Genomic DNA, 19,102 nt, shown 5'->3' with positions numbered 1-19,102 from the left:
ATGAGTTTGTGGAGGGAAGTGCAGAAAACAACAGAACACTGTTAGATAAAGACTGAATGGATGAGAGAACATGGAACCATGGGCATTAGAGAGGATTAGTGTCAACAGGAAAACAAGGGGTACCAGATCGATACAGTCGTGTGATTAAGTCCAGCGACGAGGTTTGTCTTTTGTCATGTGCAGTTTAACAAACCAAATCTACCCTCTGGGACAATTAAGTTAGAATGGAAAGCCGATAGAAGACGGATGGTGATGAGGAGACTTTCTACCACCACAACACACTTTACAATAACAAAGTGACTCCGAACCTTCGTGGTCTGGTGAAACTCCACGGGCATATGATTTGAGCAAGTGTCACTTCAAGTTTTGTTCAAGTCGGCAGCAGCAAAAGGATACATTTTCTCCAAAGTTGTCTGATAATCCATTTGTGAAGGTATATTCATGGCGAAAGAGATCTTGGGGTGTTTGGATATAGGATATAAGTCACATTGTAGAAAGTAGTTCATCTAATGGCATTATTAAAAGATAGTTGTCATGGTAACATTTTAACATCAAACTAAATCATCATCTGTAAAAACCTGGTCATCAATAACAACATTTAAACCTCAAACAGATCGCAATCAAAGGTCATGAAACTAAATCTGAAGTTCCGATCAAAGCAGTGTCAGAAAAGACAACGATACATAACCGATAATCACACGTCGAACTAGAACTCCTCCGCCATGGGAGCACGGAAACGTTCAAAGGGGTTAAACACCATTAACATGCAGGGAACGGAATCGGCTCGACTCAATGGATGACAATGATGCTGATTCCACTAATTGGTGAGTGGTGTGTCAACACAGTCACCTTGTTGCACTTAAAAACAATCATATACAGACTAACCCCAATTACTTTTGAAGTGAGTACTTCAGTTGTATTAAACAATCGAATAAAAACAACCAAAGAGGCCCCATTCAAATTGGACATAATTAAAGATTACTTTGTGGAGGCCACTGCTGACTGATGAGATACATGTTTTGACACTTTGTGGGATGCAAACCTCTCAGTCTCAGAGCTCAGGACTCAAATGTCGGAGATACATCTGGTTTCTGATTGGTTCATTTGTGGAGGGGGGGGGGGGGGGAGCAGGATAATCAGACTTAATCAAATTTGAGTTTTCACATCATCATTCAGTCATCTGACATCAGTCTCGTCTACACGTCATCTTCTGTCCACACACGAGCTGCAGCTGCACCATGACGAAGAGTTTTACGGTGACTAAAGAGTTTAAATGATGTTCCCACATAACTGAAGTGCACTCTCAGTTACGTTTCCTTGGAAACATATTTATTTCCAAACCAAACGGTTGCTGTTTCAAATTGAATTTAATTCTGTGGGGTGCTGTGCTGAACCATTTGCTTCTGTAGAGTGCCTTTTTAAAAAATCGTTTTTCAAGGGTTATTCCACTCAGAACCTTGTTCATCCTTAGAACCCTCTCTGGATGGTAAGAGTTCTTCAAGGATTGTTAAAAGCCCCAAAAACTATGATGGCGGACCATGATTGTTGCGGGTTAGGTTGGCCCATTAGGGGTAGAACCCCTGGTTGAGTCCAGCTGTCTACGATGAAACCTTCACAGATAATAGATGATGATAATACATCCACTTCATCTCCCTATGAGCAATACAATCCTCCATCAACACACTTTTTTTTCTGCTGAGGATAAACACTTTTGGTTATTTCAAATAAAACCTGTATTTTCTTTTCTCCTGTGCTCTTCTTCATGGTCGGAGGCTCAAGTATAAAAAAATATTTCCAGGATTCAGCAAGATTTAAAGCAGAAAAATAATATTTTTGCTTATTCAGTCATGAACACCTTATGTTGCAGAGAAATACTGAAGAATTCAAAGCGAGTTTTCTGGTCTTTTCAGAGCAACACTTAACCCAAACTCCAACTGACAAGCCGATACAATGGAGGCAAATGGAATTTCCTCTATGGCGCTCACAGCCGTGACCTTTAAAAGTTCAACAGCATTATGTTTTTACAGTCACAATGTCTAAATTGGAAACTTCACAGAGGTTTTTATACAGACCATTGCTATGCTTTTGTAATTTCATGGAACCGATGCTTTATGACATTCCTTCCAGTATTTTTGGGGGATTTCACACCAGATTCCAGAGTGACTGAGCAGTCAAAGCATCATAAAACTTTGATGGTATGTTCAAAAATGTGTGTTAATACTTTGGGGAGAAGCCAAAAAAAGCAAATTCTTAAAAAATCTCAAAAGCACCGAAGGATCCATCAGTGCCGATCCATCAGTTTCTTCCAGACAATTAACCATCAAGTTATTAACAGGAGAACATGCATCATTTAACCGACAGCTCTGTTGGATTTTTTGGCATTAAACTATTTCAAATTTTAAAAAGGTATCTGTGACTTTTAAAGATCCGTTTTTATATGACTTTCACTCCCTTTAGATGATGACTCGTCTTTTGCTGCTTTTATTCCCTTTCGGCACACGTTATTGCATTTTGTCAGATATAAAGCGATGTCATCCTGGAGGGTCGGCTCCATCTGTTCACCTCCTGCCATCCCTGTTTTCCGTGCGAGTCGCCTGCTGGTCTGAGCCGGATCAGAGGTTTACTCTCAGCTACTCATCGGTCCATCTGACACTTGTTCATATCAGAGCTGGAGGGCAGCTTCACATCAGAGCACAGCGGCCTTTAAATCTGTCCGTAGACGGGCTGCTCTGTTCACCCCGGCTGTCATCTCACACTGCATTCGTTAAATTAATAACGTAAAAAAAAATTAAAAAAAACTTGAAAACACACCAGTGCAGAGCAGCAGCTGCTGGTGTCCCTCTTTGTATTAATGGCTCCATTGTGTGGATAACAGGGGACATAGTGCAGGCTTCAACCATCAATGGAGTTTGATCGAAGACGATGTTTCATGATCAAAAACACTGATTGATTCCTTTATTCTCCTTATTAATATTCATTGTGTGCATTCAACAACCAGTCATCTGGTGACGGAGACGGCAACATTATGAAGAGAGCAAATTAATACACGATAATGAAAACACAAAGGGAGGTTCGGGTACCACGTATGTGTTTAAGTCAAATCACTGATGGCTGCTCATCACATGGAAGATGAAGGCAGTTTTTTTTTATGTTGCCAAGCAATCTTCCTGCACATGGTGAGTAATTTGATTCAGTCTCACAGACTGAGAAAACATTGCCACAAAAAAGACACCAGAATGTCACATTATATTCATTAAGGGCTGATATGTAAATCTAGTTTGGACTCAGGGTCGGTTTCTGCTCGTAACAACCAGGGGCTTTCCTAGGTTTCTGAAACATCCGGGGCTCAGCCCAGAGGGAAAAGGATTAGAAAAATGCTGTATGCTCTATTGTGCATGCATGTAGACTACAGACGGAAATAATAAATATAGTAACAGGCTCAATGCCTCTGATAACACTACAGTCACTAACGTTCGTCAGCTAGCTAACATTCTAACGGTCGACAAAGTTCATGATATACAATAAATTACATTTACATTAGATACATTTATCATAAGTAAGGTTTTCAAAACGTTAACAGACATTGTAAATGTTCAGAACCAGAGAAGTCTGTGAGATAATCTTTTCAACTAACTAAATCAAATTCCTCTCAATGTTAAGATCAAACAGAACTAGTGCATGCGATGCATACTCCTCGGTTATTGACAGGCCAATCACGGCGTCAAGTTGGTATGAATGTTGGATTGTCGGTTTCGTAAAAGAAAAGGATGGACAGACTTGTCCAGTTGTTTGGAAGGTGAGTGGGGGAGGGGTTTCTGAAGCTACTCGCCTGCTGAATGAGCAGTTCTGACCTGGGCAGAACCTAAAGGAAGATAGAAATAACAAAAACCCAGATCTGCCATTGAAGAAATATTTTTGATTGTATTTGATTGTATTGAACTGTGTATTTATGACTATGAATGTGGTTCCGGAAAAGAAAAGTTCTCTGCAGCCTCACCGTCTTCCTTTGGTCTAAAATGTTAACTATGTCCTCGGTTTGTTCTTAAAGGAACGAGATCCTGGCCTGTGGCTCCACATGCACTTACTCTGAATCACTCTGGATAAGAGTATCTGAGAGGCTAAATGCCTGCATCTGTCTATATCCTTATATTGTAATTGCCACCATCTTGTATCGATTACGCTCAAAAATCCATTGGGCCTAATGCGATTTCATTAAGATACAGTCCAAGTGAGCCATTCCAAACAAATACAGAAGACAGGATAGTCGATGTCTGAAGTTTTGCTGCAATACACGACAATGGAAACCTTTCCAAGGCCAGAAGACATTGAAAATCATTCAGGCAGCCGGGAGCTATTCTTAATGCTTTTCCAATGATTTGTCTACATGTTTTCTAAGTGAGTTGAACATAACAGAGAGCTGACATTTCCAAATATAGTTGTCAACTCAACAATTCACTGCTTCATGTTTCAGGCTTTGGTTGAGCTTTCTGCATATGGGGACTACAAATAGGGCTAAAATGTCTATGATATTGGGGAGAGGTTGACAACCAAGTTAACAGTTTTTTTTTGTTTTGGACAAGTTAAGTCTATTGTATTCATGCATCCAACAATCACAAATTAAAAAGTTACTTTCTGTCTGTATCACTCCAATGTGACTCACTCCAACATCTTCTATCTTCGACCCTGCATTTGCCAAGAAAACAACCCCTTCAACAGGATAAAAAGTCATGTTGTGGCCTCTATTTCCGTACTTCTATAGACCAAAGTTCTCCAAATCTCCAAACAAGCTCCAAACAGAGATATTGGCTTGTTTTACCACCTGAAGTGTAAACCTGCATGAGAGCAAGTTTGTTTCTTTGCAGGTGAGCAGGTGAGTCATCGACCTGCTGTGTTACTTGGGCTTCCACAGAATGTTTAGGGAAGCTGAACCCCAAACAAGAAACAGACATCCCATTGAGTCCAAATATCAGAAAAAAATATACTCTGTTGCATCATCCCAACAACACGGGGCGGGAATGGTGAGAAAAACAGAGATGTAGCGTTCAAGTATCCAACTAACACAGTTGGGGAAAAAAGTGACTTCCAAAGTATTCCAGACTTTAATCAAATGTGTTTTTTTTTTGCTTATTTAGTCAAACAACACTACTTGGTTTGGGTTTAAACATGTGTCCTCAGGTAAAGCAAGTCAGGTTGACTTGTATTTGTTAGTTTCACAAAGGACACAAACGGTGGTGCCCTGGGTAAAAGTCTGTTTGTCGGACCTGCATTCATAGATCACATTTGAAGTCCTCCAACCAGTCAAAGCGCTTTAAACTACATGTCAGCATTCACATACACATTCATGATGGCTGACTACAGGATCATGATCAGGTTCCGCAGCTACACCAGAACACCTTAACATCTTTGGGATGGTTGCCCTTCACAACAAATTCAAACTTTCAACAACTAGTACCTGAAAGTCCATCAGCTTTTCCACAAGTTTGTGCTTCAGGCCCGGTTTCCTCAAAATCCACAAATCTGATGCTCACTTACCATACTCGATGTCGTAGAACACGATGAACTTCTGCCAGCGGAGTTCCTCCACCAGAGTCAGCATGACATCGTTGAGGCGGACGGGCGGCCGGGCTGCCAGAGTGTAGCGCTGCCCGCCGGGGCTCGGGTTGAAATGGCAGGCGGTCCGCGGCGAGCCCTGGCTGTTCCTCTGGATGTACAGGTGGGGGATGTGCATGGCGTCCGTCAGGGACTGCAGGGCGCTGGCCGACGGGCAGCCAGTCGAGGTCACCAACGCCAGTATGCCCTGGTTCATCAGCTCGCAGGCTGGAGGAGGCAAAGAGAGGAGTTTCAAATGTAAATATCTGGAATACATGTGGACAATTTACACAAATATACTTAAACAGCTGATTTCACTGACAACAGAATTAGCTTTTCCAGAATTGGAATAAGCCCATGATTGTTGACCAGCTTCAAAAAGGCCAGAAGCAAACAATGAATATGAGTGCAGCCAATGAGAAGTACCGAAGGCTGCAAAGAGTTCTCGTGGAGCCCAGTGCTAATACTAAACGATGTCTTGACCGCTCATTGCGGATATTAGGCTGCATTACAATAAATCTAACGAAAAGTCTGACAGGATACAGAGTTGTTTATCTCTGACCTACTATTGAACCTTCAGACCTGCACTCAAGAGAGCAGATACTGGGATTATTAAAAAAGGCAGCATGTCTCTTGAGGCTTAGCTGAAAGTTAAGATCAGGCTCACATCTAAAAGGCAGATTCATCATCTTAGTTGTCATCACTGTTTGTTTGGAGATACAACAGGTGGAAATCAAAGGCTTCCATTCATGCAGATGAAATACAATGAGCAGAATCAGCTTGTCTATGAAGAAGTCCTGTCTGAGGGTTCAGAGTCATCTATGGGTTCATCTGGACTAACGTAACAGGGTTTGTTGAGTTGGTTTCATGGCTCCACAGCGACCCCGGGTATGGAGACATAACCACCATCATCATCAAGTGTCTGTTCCCATAGTCCCACACAAACACCATGCTCATCAACATTGCTCAAAGTCTTTTGCATAAAAAACACTTTTAATTATACTAATTATTTTTCCAAAGAAGCAGTTGAATGTTGCAGACTCAGGTTGTCACCCTAAACCCCCACGTATCTGCGTCTCTTTTCTGTTGTTTGTTTTGTTTGGCCATTTAATTTCTTTGCCCAATGTCTGTTTTGTTTAGAAATTGTACAAAATGACTCTTAATTGAAAGAAAAGAACAAAATAATCAGTCATCAGCAGTAACATCATATTACGCTGCAAACCAACAAACAAGCCACCTCAGACTTCACATGATAACAAAGATAATTTCCTCTCCACAGAGCAGTTTGCTTTCCAAACAAGTTCCATGACCTTTGATGATACCGCAGGTATATTTCAGCCTACCCCCCCCCACACCTTCTCGGATGGACAGCTTTTTTTCTCAGGGAGGCTCCTGACTGACAGGAATGATGGAAGTATCTAAGAGCTGTGTGAATTATGTTGATGCTTCAATGCTTCAGCAGAGGAAACACCGGACCATCCTTTATGAAAGGATGGGAGATAATACTGTTCCACAAGCGATCGCACATCAAAAACATCCCCCGTCCCACAATCACGTAGCCTAGTCTAAGTGTTGTGCTATTGCCTAACTCGCACTGTTGTGGTCTTCGGAAGTGTCCTCCATATTGTCCCACATGAGGTGAAGAAAACGTACAAAGGATGCCATTTTCTGGACTTATAGACCGCCACCTCCCAGTCGCACCCTAGCCTTTGCTCAAATACATTTGGGGTCGTGACTCTTCGTGACTCTTTAACTCCAGGACCAAAAATCTGATCATGTGTTTCCACATGTGTGAAGGTATCGTGTTGGATACCTTTGGCAGAAGAGAGGACATGAGGGAACATGTGTTGCCACTCACTTATCCACTTTGGGGAGATGGAAGCAGATTAGCGATTCCAGCCTTCCTCCGTGTCTCTCACTTCTCTTCAGTTACGTATCTCGCCATCCACACCTGATCCACTTACATTTCACAAGCAGCTGTTCCTTCATAGCTCTGAATCCCCGCTGATGTTAAGGCGCTCTATAAAAGATGCCCTGTGTCCGGCCTAACCTCCAAACACCAATCATGCTCTCAGACAACCGTATTCCTGTGTGCCTCTTAAAAAAGTGGGTTTTGTGGGTTCTGCTTCCTGCTGTTACACTCTGCACTTTTGAATATCAGACAGTTACAGTATCATCACCTTTGCATATTTAAACTCCAGATACAGAGCTCCAGTAAGTCTCTCCCGTACACTCACTGCTGAGGCAGCGCCACTCGGCCAGCTAATCATCCTCTCTGGGCTCTGTGGGCTCTCTCTCTCTCTCTTTGAAGCAGCTACATCAAACCCCGTCAGGAGCAGGAGGCCAAACTGCAGACACCACGCTTTAAGTTCCCCCAACTTCTCTTTACTTATAATATACATGATTTTTAATATCCGCGGAGGATGCACCATCGTGTTTTTTAAAAGCGTTATGACAGAATATAACTCATTAGGATTGTCGTCATCCGGAAACCATAATCCTGTTATGATACTACTACGTCAGTACTACAGACTACTACCTCAACAGCAAATACAGAAATGGACGATATAGTGTTGTTATATCCATACATAGGCACACATGACTTTTATTTAGCATCAGTATTTAATTTAAGTTTATTTGATTACTCATGTGTATAAGATACATTACTGTTTAGAAGGGATTAAAAAAGTATTCTGATTGCATATGAATGTATTACATGAAGCTTATATAGTGCATTACTGGTAGGTTTAGCTAGGACGGTGGATGAGAGCAGCCTGCTGTAGAGGGTTATGCTACTAACCAACTCGTCTCTGAACCAGGTTGAACTAAAGCGACACAGGAATGCGACTGCTGTTATTTTAAATGTTACGGTGAGAGTAGACTCCTCACACCCCGCCCTTCCCTGACAGCCAGACAGCCACAGTTTAAGCCTCTCAGCGGGCCTTTTCATCTCCGGTTAGAGCCCCACCATCTCTGCAGGAGAAGATGTGTCCGGACTTTAAGGTCAAGAGAGAAGCTCCAAAGGGCAGCAGGCGTGTTATGACTGAGCTCCCACCAGGGGAAATGTTACAAAGAAAAACATTTATGCAGAGGCAGAGGAGCATGAAGCAGCAGGTAGTCTTCCAGGGAAAAATGGAAAATGCAGTGGCAGAACAGCTGGCTGGTCGCAGGGACCCTGCAGCTTAATGTTTGATGAGTCAAACTTGGCTGAACTGGGGCTGAATCTCTCCGTGCAGGAGAGCGTCAGCATTCAGCTGTTCCCTACGTGTCCAGAATCCCTCTTTATTGAGGCAACAACATCCCATCTGCAATGTTGTGCCTCGTCTGCATCCGGCAAAGCGATGACGAGGCGATTACGCCACCTACGGAACAAATGTAAATGGTCTGAAAGATAATGAGACAAATGTGGTCTCTGCGAAAGTGGAGCTAATGGACTTGGACTGAAGCATTTAGAGTGCAATCGTGTAATAAATTAGTAAATGTGTTTTTGTTGCTGCTAAAAACCCACCTGATAAGACTGGAATCTGACTCATCAGGTCAATTTATTAGAAATAAATTGTCAGGATGTGGCTTCTCCTCAGCAACTCCAGGACTTGTTAAGTCTGAGACTCGAGGCCTCTGACAAAGTGTATTATTGTCTTTGAGTGGTTACACTGTCGCTTATCAGCCTGCTTCGGGTTTGGACCACAACAAAACCATATCTGGCCCGTTAGCTGCTAAATGTACCACTTTGTTCAGCAGCCTCTGGTTAGCTACAGTTTATCAGAGTTGGTTTGGTGGATTAGAGCCCAGTTAAAGACCAGAAAACCAAAACAGTGGTTGGACTTTGAAGAAGCTGCAAAGCTAATGGTGATTTTGTTGCCATTTTTTTTTTAACTCAATACAATACAGTGAAATAATGAAATTACTGCTGCTTTAAAGGGAAACTACAGCCATTTTCAAAATGTAAGCCTGTTATATTCTTACGGGCAAAAACGGTCCCGAAAAATATGATACATGAACAAACATAGCGGCGATCTGGTCTCCACTGACAACACCTTTCTAGTTGTCTATGAAGCAGCTCCATATTTGGTGGCTCAGCTTTCCAGCAGAGGACAAATCAGATTCACAAATATGGTTATTAGGGGTGTGACGAGATCTCGTACCACGAGATCTCGCGAGATCAAAGTTGACGATATTTCTCTTCACGTTAAAAATCCGTCTCGCGAGATTTGTGAGCTATACATAGCTGAGGTTTTACAGACAGCTGTTACTGACTGGGAGCTTAAAAAACCCAACCACGGCATCGCTTATTGTTACCGACAATGCACGTAATATGGACGTGGCCGTGCGCGACGCGGGATTGAAGTCGCACATCTGTTTTGCGCACACTTTAAATTTTGCAACCCAAGATGGCCCCGGTGTTCCCCGCATCGCTCGTTTACTCGGGCGGGTGAGACGTGTGACTGCTTTTTTTCCATTGTAGTTCAGCGGCTACGCGGTGAAAATGTCCAAGCAGAAACGGCTACAATTACCATCACACAAGTTAATGACGGGCACGTTGGATATGCTGGCTCGTTACCTTGAGCAGCAAGCTGCCATAGCAGCATCACCAGCCCAGAGATAAGACAGAACTCCCGAAGCATTGATACACTTGACAGCTGCGATGTCAGAGATGCTGAAGATGCTGTAGTTGCAGCATGTTGTTCATGACATACTTGGTCAGGCTCCGTTTGCACTATTTGAACTCTGTATTGACAAAGTAGAACTTTGATTTGGTTGTGCATATATTTACACTTGGGAAAAAGAAATATTTTAGTTATTTTATTTTAACTTTTATAAATTTTAGTTTTAGTTTAAATTTGTGAAAGAAGAAGTTTATTAAAAGATCATGCTTACATCATGCATGTAAAGAGTTATAATAAAATATTTCAAAATGCATGTGCAACTCTGTTAAATTAAAGTCTGTTAGTCCAGTCATATATTTTGTCATTGTAGTTTTCTTAAAATCTCGTCTCGTTCTCGTGGACCCAATATCGTCTCTCGTCTCGTCTCGTGAGCGGAGTGTATCGTCACACCCCTAATGGTTATCACTTCATAAATAATACACTGGAGTTCGTAATGTTGCTGTTGTTCTGCTTTAAGGATAAGAAGAAGTCATTTCCCAGCATGCTTCCCCCGATAACGTCCCGTAAATCTTCGGGTCCGGTCCCCAATTAAACCAAAGATCCGTAACGGGTCACGTGTCTCCTGTCGGTGTCTATCTGCGTGACGAGAACAATCCTGTCTTTAATGAGCCTCGGAGTGTCGGAGGCTGGAATCCACGGTCGGTCCGGCACTCTAACCACTGAGGACCAATTAGCATAATATACTAGAATGGGACTAATAGGCTGGGAGCGGTTGAAACAATGCCGGAAGCCGTTGGAATAACTCACTCGGCAGCCGGCTGAAGAGGACTCGGGCTGCGACGTGAATCACTCGCTCTACGAGTCCACAGTGACTCATGGTTTCATCTGTGCTAAATGAAGCCTGTGCAATATTTAGCGGGAGCGACTCCCCTCGCATCCTAATGACACTTAGAGAGTGACTCCTACCAGACGGCGGGAGACAAAAACCATTAGAGTCGGAGCCAGACAGAGATCTGCCCCCTCCCCTGCCTCCCTGCTTATTAGTGGGATCTTTATCAATATCTTACCTCCAAATTAGCTCTCGGAAACAAACATCTTATCCTTGAGCAGGAGGGTTATGGATTTATACAAACAAATCCTCTGCATGTTATGGAGGCCTCTCAGATTTAGATATGACTACACATCCCATTCAGAGATCCTCAGTCGTAGAGTGATTCGTCGAGAATGTAAACATCCTTCCAGCTGCGTGCCATTTTCTCCAGGTAAACAGATGGTTTTCATAAATGAGAGGCAGATCTCTGCTCGTGTGCAGTGAAAGAGGCGTTTATGCAAACCTGGCATGTGACGCATTAACGGGTTGAGATGCCGATTAGCATAAAAACCACCACATGGCGACTAATGGAAATAGAAAACAGCTGCAGGTTATTTTTCTGGTTTCTAATTGTGTTTCAGAATAAACCACATAATCAGGATTACCACACAACAAAACTACATGGTGAACTACTTCTCAAGGGAAATGCATGTTGTCGTTCATCAAGTTTGCTGGCGACTTTCACCCAGATCACCACTGTTTGTTGCCTATGGGTCATTCCGTGTCATTTCATCAAATTTCTGAAAATCTTCCCACCTGACCATCTCAGAATGTCCTGAAAAAATTCAAGTACAAAGACACACTTGTTAATAGGACAAATCCAAAATATTAGGTCCCTACTGTCAATAGTTTTCTCATGAAACATCATTGAATGAAGGGTAGTTTAGACGGTTTTTGGCATCATGCTCTGAAAAGCCATTTTTAAACAGCAATATCTGGAAAACTATCTCACATGTAGTATATCTGTTACTAATAGCCTCCAGACATGGAATATCAGGGGTGTAGCTCAATGATAACCTAGTATGGTAGGTACTTAAAATGAGGCTTGTTGAAATAAAGTAGTACATTTGAAGAGTGGCTGAGCTCCCATTTTTGCAGATAAAATACTTCTATCACTTCTGCCTCTATCTCTGGTGTTAGCTTAAACATTCTACAAAATATGGTTTCTCTTAGATTATTAGTTTCACAGATATTAAGGCTCAAAAATGGAAGTTAACACATCTTTGCCCAACTTCAGAGTCATATTCCAAAAAACTGACAACACGTATGAGGTCCAAACTTACTTTTTTTGAAAGATCATATTCTTGTTAAAATCATATTAAAAAATCGTGAGGGTGTTTTGCCTCATTTTGTCGCAGTGATTTTTTAAAATCCTGATATTGGTGGGGTTTTTGTGGCTGGTTTTGGTACTGCATGTCCTAATAGCCTACCAGTAAACATCACAGGAGGGCAATTCAATTGTGTTTTTTACCATTTACCAAAGACTTACATGTGACTAAATGCTACTGATAAATTTAGCCTTACGAAAACATTAAAATGTAGCACAGTTGTAGTTACAGAGGCAATACGTCCTTGGATGCGAGTTAAACATGCTGAAAGCAGCTTTTAATGTCTTAAACCATGAACAAACATATGATAGGATAATATTGAAGACTGTACATTTTGTCATACTTTAAGTATAGAAATTACACAACCAAATCAAATAGTAATCTTAATTTGAGCATAAGATTTTACATTACAGTACAAAAGTCTCAAAAGTTTGATATTGAATAAGTTTGTCTCTATGCTCACTGTGAGGGATCATACATTTTTCATCTTTTAGATCCAATTCCTTCGTCACATTCAATAATTTGGCAGTCACTTTACAAATTGTCTAATGTACATCTCTGCTCTGTTGTGCTCATCTTTTTTGATGGCATACATGCACCCAGTTTCTGTAGAGGGAACGTCAAATCTTGCAATTCTATGCTGCAGTGGGACATTGCACATGTCTTCGCTTCTTGGCCAGTAGAAACTCTTGGCAGGGTCATGTGGGTGCATGAACTGAACCAGTACATCTTCATCTGAAACATCTCTGATACTTCCTATCCACCATTTCTGATCATACACACAACTCACATATTGTCTCATAGTGAGCATAGAGACAAACTGTTATTCAAGATGAAACTTTGGAGACTTCTCTACTGTAATGTAAAATCTTTATGCTCAAATTAAGATTATTATTTGATTTGGCTGGTAATGTATGTACTTAAAGTATGACAAAATGTACAGTCTTCAATATTATCCTATCATATGTTTGTTCATGCTTTCAGCATGTTCAACTCACATCCAAGGACTTATTCCCTCTGTAACTACAACTGTGCTACATTTTAATGTTTTTGTGAGGCTAAATTTATCAGTAGCATTTAGTCACATGTAAGTCTTTGGTAAATGGTAAAAAACACAATTGAATTGCCCTGCTGTGATGTTTACTTGTAGGATATTAAGACATGCAGTACCAAAACCAGCCACAAAAACCCCACCAATATCAGGATTTTAAAAAATCACTGCGACAAAATGAGGCAAAACACCCTCCCAATTTTTTAATATGATTTTACCAAGAAGATGATCTTTCAAAAAAAGTAAGTTTGGACCTGATATGTGTTGTCAGTTTTTTGGAATATGACTCTGAAGTTGGGCAAAGATGTGTTAACTTCCATTTTTGAGCCTTAAAGTGTAAGTTTGGCGGAAATTGAAAATAAAGCTATTTTCTGAATGAAAATACATCAACTAAGCCGTGGAGGAAGTAATTATCGCTCATCACGCAGTTCAGAGCTAGCACGGGTCGGAGCTAGAGTCCAAAATCGCAAACAGTGGGTTAGCATGGGGCAGACAGCCACACGCTTTCAAAATCGCATTTTTAAACCACTAACATTGCTCAAAACAGCGCCAAACCTCGTCAGCAGCTTGCTCTGGGTGTCTACACATAAAACGAAGCACCAACAACTCAGTTCATGAACCCGAAGTTTATAACAGAAGACAGTTAAGAACACTCACCAATTCTACCCCTGCCAGCTCCTCGCGAAGGATAGTCCGTAAGTGTCGATTACCGAACGCAATGCAAAAGTGAAAGTGAAACTGAAGATTTTGCCCAGAATAAAACGAGTATACTTTTAAATTAGTGGCAGTTTGGCCAAATATAAGTTAATAACGGTGGGTAAAAACGTCGGGATAGTTTGTATACACTTCCAATCAGTTCAAGACAGCAGCCTTATCTGAAGCACATACATGTCACGCGAGATCTCACACGGGAACTCGTTCGGTAATCGACACTTACGGACTATCCTTCGCGAGGAGCTGGCAGGGGTAGAATTGGTGAGTGTTCTTAACTGTCTTCTGTTATAAACTTCGGGTTCATGAACTGAGTTGTTGGTGCTTCGTTTTATGTGTAGACACCCAGAGCAAGCTGCTGACGAGGTTTGGCGCTGTTTTGAGCAATGTTAGTGGTTTAAAAATGCGATTTTGAAAGCGTGTGGCTGTCTGCCCCATGCTAACCCACTGTTTGCGATTTTGGACTCTAGCTCCGACCCGTGCTAGCTCTGAACTGCGTGATGAGCGATAATTACTTCCTCCACGGCTTAGTTGATGTATTTTCATTCAGAAAATAGCTTTATTTTCAATTTCCGCCAAACTTACACTTTAATATCTGTGAAACTAATAATCTAAGAGAAACCATATTTTGTAGAATGTTTAAGCTAACACCAGAGATAGAGGCAGAAGTGATAGAAGTCTTTTATCTGCAAAGCTCAGCCACTCTTCAAATGTACTACTTTATTTCAACAAGCCACATTTTAAGTACCTACCATACTAGGTTATCATTGAGCTACACCCCTGATATTCCATGTCTGGAGGCTATTAGTAACAGATATACTTTGTACAAATTTTTGAAGACCACAGGTGAGATAGTTTTCCAGATATTGCTGTTTAAAAATGGCTTTTCAGAGCATGATGCCAAAAACCGTCTAAACTACCCTTCATTCAATGATGTTTCATGAGAAAACTATTGACAGTAGGGACCTAATATTTTGGATTTGTCCTATTAACAAGTGTGTCTTTGTACTTGAATTTTTTCAGGACATTCTGAGATGGTCAGGTGGGAAGATTTTCAGAAATTTGATGAAATGACACGGAATGACCCAAAGGTAGGCGGCTGCGACGCTGCCGTGTGACCGCAGGCACTCCGCGACCGTACGTGAGAGACGGACGGCTTTGAATGTCAATCGCTTGTGTCTCAACTTGCGCCACAAGAGGCGGCCGCAGCACGGGTAGCGTCCACGACGCTGTCCTGTGACCGCCATCCAACGATTCAGACAGAGTTTTTTTTTGGTCCATGTCTAAAAATAAATACATTGACATGTGATTTTGTTGTTCTGTTTTTTTTGCCAGTTCCATACAGCCACAATGTTTGGGGATATGTAGTATTTTACATATTTGAAAAGAAACTATAGTACTGTCACTTTCATAGAATCGGCTTCTTTATTTTATAAAATATCTACAACAAATATTAACCGTAGAATCGAATCGTATCGTTCTTACACGGTATGGAATCGATTTGAATCAAATCGGTCTGTGATAAAGGATATCGTTTTTGAATTGAATCGGTCTGTGATAAAGGATATCGTTTTTGAATTGAATCGTAACCTGTGTATCTAGATGCATATCGAACATTTTTTCACAAAGAGATGTGCAACCCTACTAGATATGTAGTTCACTAGATATGTAGTTCTCTAGACATGTAGCTCACCAGACATATAGTTCACTAGATATGTAGTTCACTAGACATGTAGTTCACTAGACATGTAGTTCACTGTCTGAGGTACAGGAGGTCTGAATTTGGGTTAAACCTCCATGCAGCCTCAGATCAACGTGTCTAGACCCGCTGTGGCCTGCAGATATTTATGGAGTGGTCATGTCTGTAACTGCGTCCACGTGTAAAAGATGACCCTCGTATCAGATCATCAGCTCATCTGCCGCTTTGACTCTCACCTCCGACCTTTTCCCCATCTCCATGACTTAAGAGAATACAATAAGAGGGGAAGAGAGAGTCATTCATGTGTCGCGCGGAGGGCAGGGAGGCGCAGCGGATCGATAGGCGCTGGAAACAGATAGCCAGGCCGGTGTAACAAAACAAAAGGATTAGCGCTGCCAGACGAGGCAGATCGGTGGCACGAGACAAAGCAGGGAGACGGAGTGGATTCTTTGTCCTGCTCTGCTTTCAATCCTCCCTGTTCATTACAGTAAGCTATTAACACACAATGCCTTCATGCAGATGAGGATTTGTGTCGCTGCCCTGAGAGATATAGCAAACAATTGTCACAAAAAACGCACACATTATTTTATTTTTTTTTATCAGAATGGGGAATTCAGTTTTAACCCTCCTGCTGATGAAACAAAGTGGCCTTCAGGTGGTATAATTACCCACAAGGCAATGTAGACGTGCACAGGAAGTCAGGTTGGATTTATCATGGCAAAGGTGTCATTATTCTAGATTCTGTTTGTAGGGTTTTCTAAATGTAACCCCTTTTTCCTTAGTGTTTAAAATCTACACTGAGGTCACACCCAATAAGAATAAAACAGGTCCTAGGTTCTCAGTTAAAGATGGTGAATTTGCTGTGGTTCTTCTCTACCAAATTAAACAGGGGACTTTATCACTTGAGTGAGAAACAAAAGAAGGTGTCATGTAATTAGCGCGGTGCCTCCACTGAAAACTCACTATGCTATGCCGTAGCATAAAATTATGTAAGCCCTCAGAAATCAAGTAAATCCAGTTTATTCTGAAAGAATGTTAACGAACAATATGTAAAGGTAAGACACAAACACTTATTTGCTATAAACCTTTTTAAACCTTTGGAATGATACCTGGAGAATGCTTCAGACATGGATAAATATGTAGAAACCAACAAACAACAACATTTCCTGTACCAAAGTATGTTCACAGTTCACATAGAAATAGAAAAGAAATGAAAATGCTACCACCCAAAAAACTAACCCAAGCGCTTGGATAATTTTCCCTAACCGTGGGGCCCATTCGTAGCGTTGGTGCACATGAAGTTTTACCCGGTCACAAGACGTTAAACTTGGAAACCAGGACAGTTCACACAGTCTGCTTTAAAACAGTCCCGTCTCTCGGTTCCGTTCCAATGTCAAGTACTCACGCAACCTCCCGTCGCAGATGCAAGATGGCGCTAGCCAGCCAGGCCGTAGAGCGATGTCCAGACAGCTCCGCGACGACTCCCGTAGCCCGGGCTACCAGCAACACATCCTCGTTCTCTGTTGTACCTCGTCCGCTCCGTCCTGACGACCCGCACGAATGTCGTTCCTCGCGTCCATGTTGTGAAGCAGGCTAGCTCTCTGCCACCAAGCTAACTCACCGCAGCGCTAATGTCGGAGCTAGTGACAAAGACCACGCTATCGCGGCTCGAGAAAAGAAACACCGTCACCGTCGTGTAAACTAAAACACAATCGATGGAGATATGTGTTAAGAGTCCTCTGACCGATAACGTCTCTCCAGGCAGTGCAATATCTGGGCCAACATTAAGTTCGAGTCTCCTCAAATTGACTTCTTTCTCTGCCGAGGAAAAAAACACAGCCGCTCGTCTCTGTCCCGGAGAACTTCTAGAGACTTCCTCCCGCGGAAATAAACAATATTTTTTCCTAAAACAGGAAAACTAAACCTAAACATTTTTAGAAAACCCTATTTTTAGAAAACCCTACACAAAAATAGGGTTTTCTAAAAATGTGTAAAAACATAATTTTTTATTTTACTGTTTTATAATATAAGTGATGGTAAAAACATGCAGCCTATCCCTTTATACTGTTTTTCGAACACGGAGTGGAGTAGGACTTCATTTCCCAGAATCCCCTGTTTCCCGTTTTGCAATACTTTTGTTTAAATTAATACTGTTCATGTATTAATTCTGTAATTCATGTATTATATTGTTTAAAAATATTCTATGGCCTTTACAACTGATTAAAGGGATAGTTCAGAATTGTGGACATAAGACCTATTTTCCAAGTGAGCCGGTGTGTTCGAGACGTCTGGAGATGTTTTCAAGAAATTTCATTCAGTTCTTCTAGTTGCCGAGTTCGCTTATGCTATAGCTAGCGCGAGTCAATGGTTCTTAGCTAGACAAGCATTAAAAACAGTCTTGCCCACTCCACAGTGCACCCGGGGTAAATCCATTAAAACACTAGACTGTCGATGTACAGTGTGTTGATAGAAAAATATTTGAAACAAAACTAACCTTGCATCGCATGAATCATCCATTTTTTGAGGAACTAGTTTCTCAGCAGCAGCAGAACTTTACTTTGCTCCGTCGGCCTCAAAACTCTAAGACGCGCAGCCCGAAATACTGCCCGTAAATAGGCAATCGAACCGGGCCAAACTGTCTGCACTTATACCCCCAAGGCTGTCTGAAAAGCGCTCGGAGCTCACTCAAACACCGGGCAGCCCACGGCCACGCAAAGCCACAATTACGCACCGCAAACCTGGTCCGTCCGGAGAACCGTAAACCCTCGGACACGTTGTGGAGATTCCCTCCGGTAAATAGACACATGAACACCGCCGAATATTCGGGCCTCGTGTCCTCAGAGCTGGTTGAAAAGCCCTTGGTCCTCACTCAAACACCGGGCAGCCCACGGCCACACGAATCCACACATGCGGACTCTCCGTCGGACTTAAAACTCTAAGACGCGCCGCTCGCAATCCAGCTGGTAAACACGCGGCTCAACACCGCCGAACTCTTGGCACTTGTGCACCCAAGGCTGTCTGTCAGCAGAGAACGAGGATGTGTTGCTGGTAGTCCGGGCTACGGGAGTCGTCGCGGAGCTGTCTGGACATCGCTCTACGGCCTAGCTGGCTAACGCCATATTGCATCTGCGACGGGAGGTTGCGTGAGTACTTGACATTGGAACGGAACCGAGAGACGGGACTGTTTTAAAGCAGACTGTGTGAACTGTCCTTGTTTCCAAGTTTAAAGTCTTGTGACCGGATAAA

At 42.1% G+C, this 19,102-nt stretch overlaps 1 protein-coding gene across 2 annotated transcripts in view; it reads right to left on the bottom strand.

The window, feature by feature from the left end:
• Nucleotides 1-19,102, bottom strand: part of LOC311032573 (glutamate receptor ionotropic, delta-1-like) — a 388,903-nt gene that overhangs the window by 187,925 nt on the left and 181,876 nt on the right. For both annotated transcript variants that reach the window (XM_084039468.1, XM_084039469.1), the window contains exon 3: nucleotides 5,533-5,817. In XM_084039468.1, coding sequence (XP_083895594.1) covers nucleotides 5,533-5,817 — 285 coding nt within the window. The remainder of the gene's footprint in view (nucleotides 1-5,532; nucleotides 5,818-19,102) is intronic.

This window comes from Eutrigla gurnardus, assembly GCF_963514095.1.
Source record: "Eutrigla gurnardus genome assembly, chromosome: 22".
In the NCBI taxonomy this organism is placed as follows: Eukaryota; Metazoa; Chordata; class Actinopteri; order Perciformes; family Triglidae; genus Eutrigla; species Eutrigla gurnardus.
Note: the sequence above shows the minus strand (reverse complement) of the source record. Positions and strands in the feature narration are given on the sequence as shown.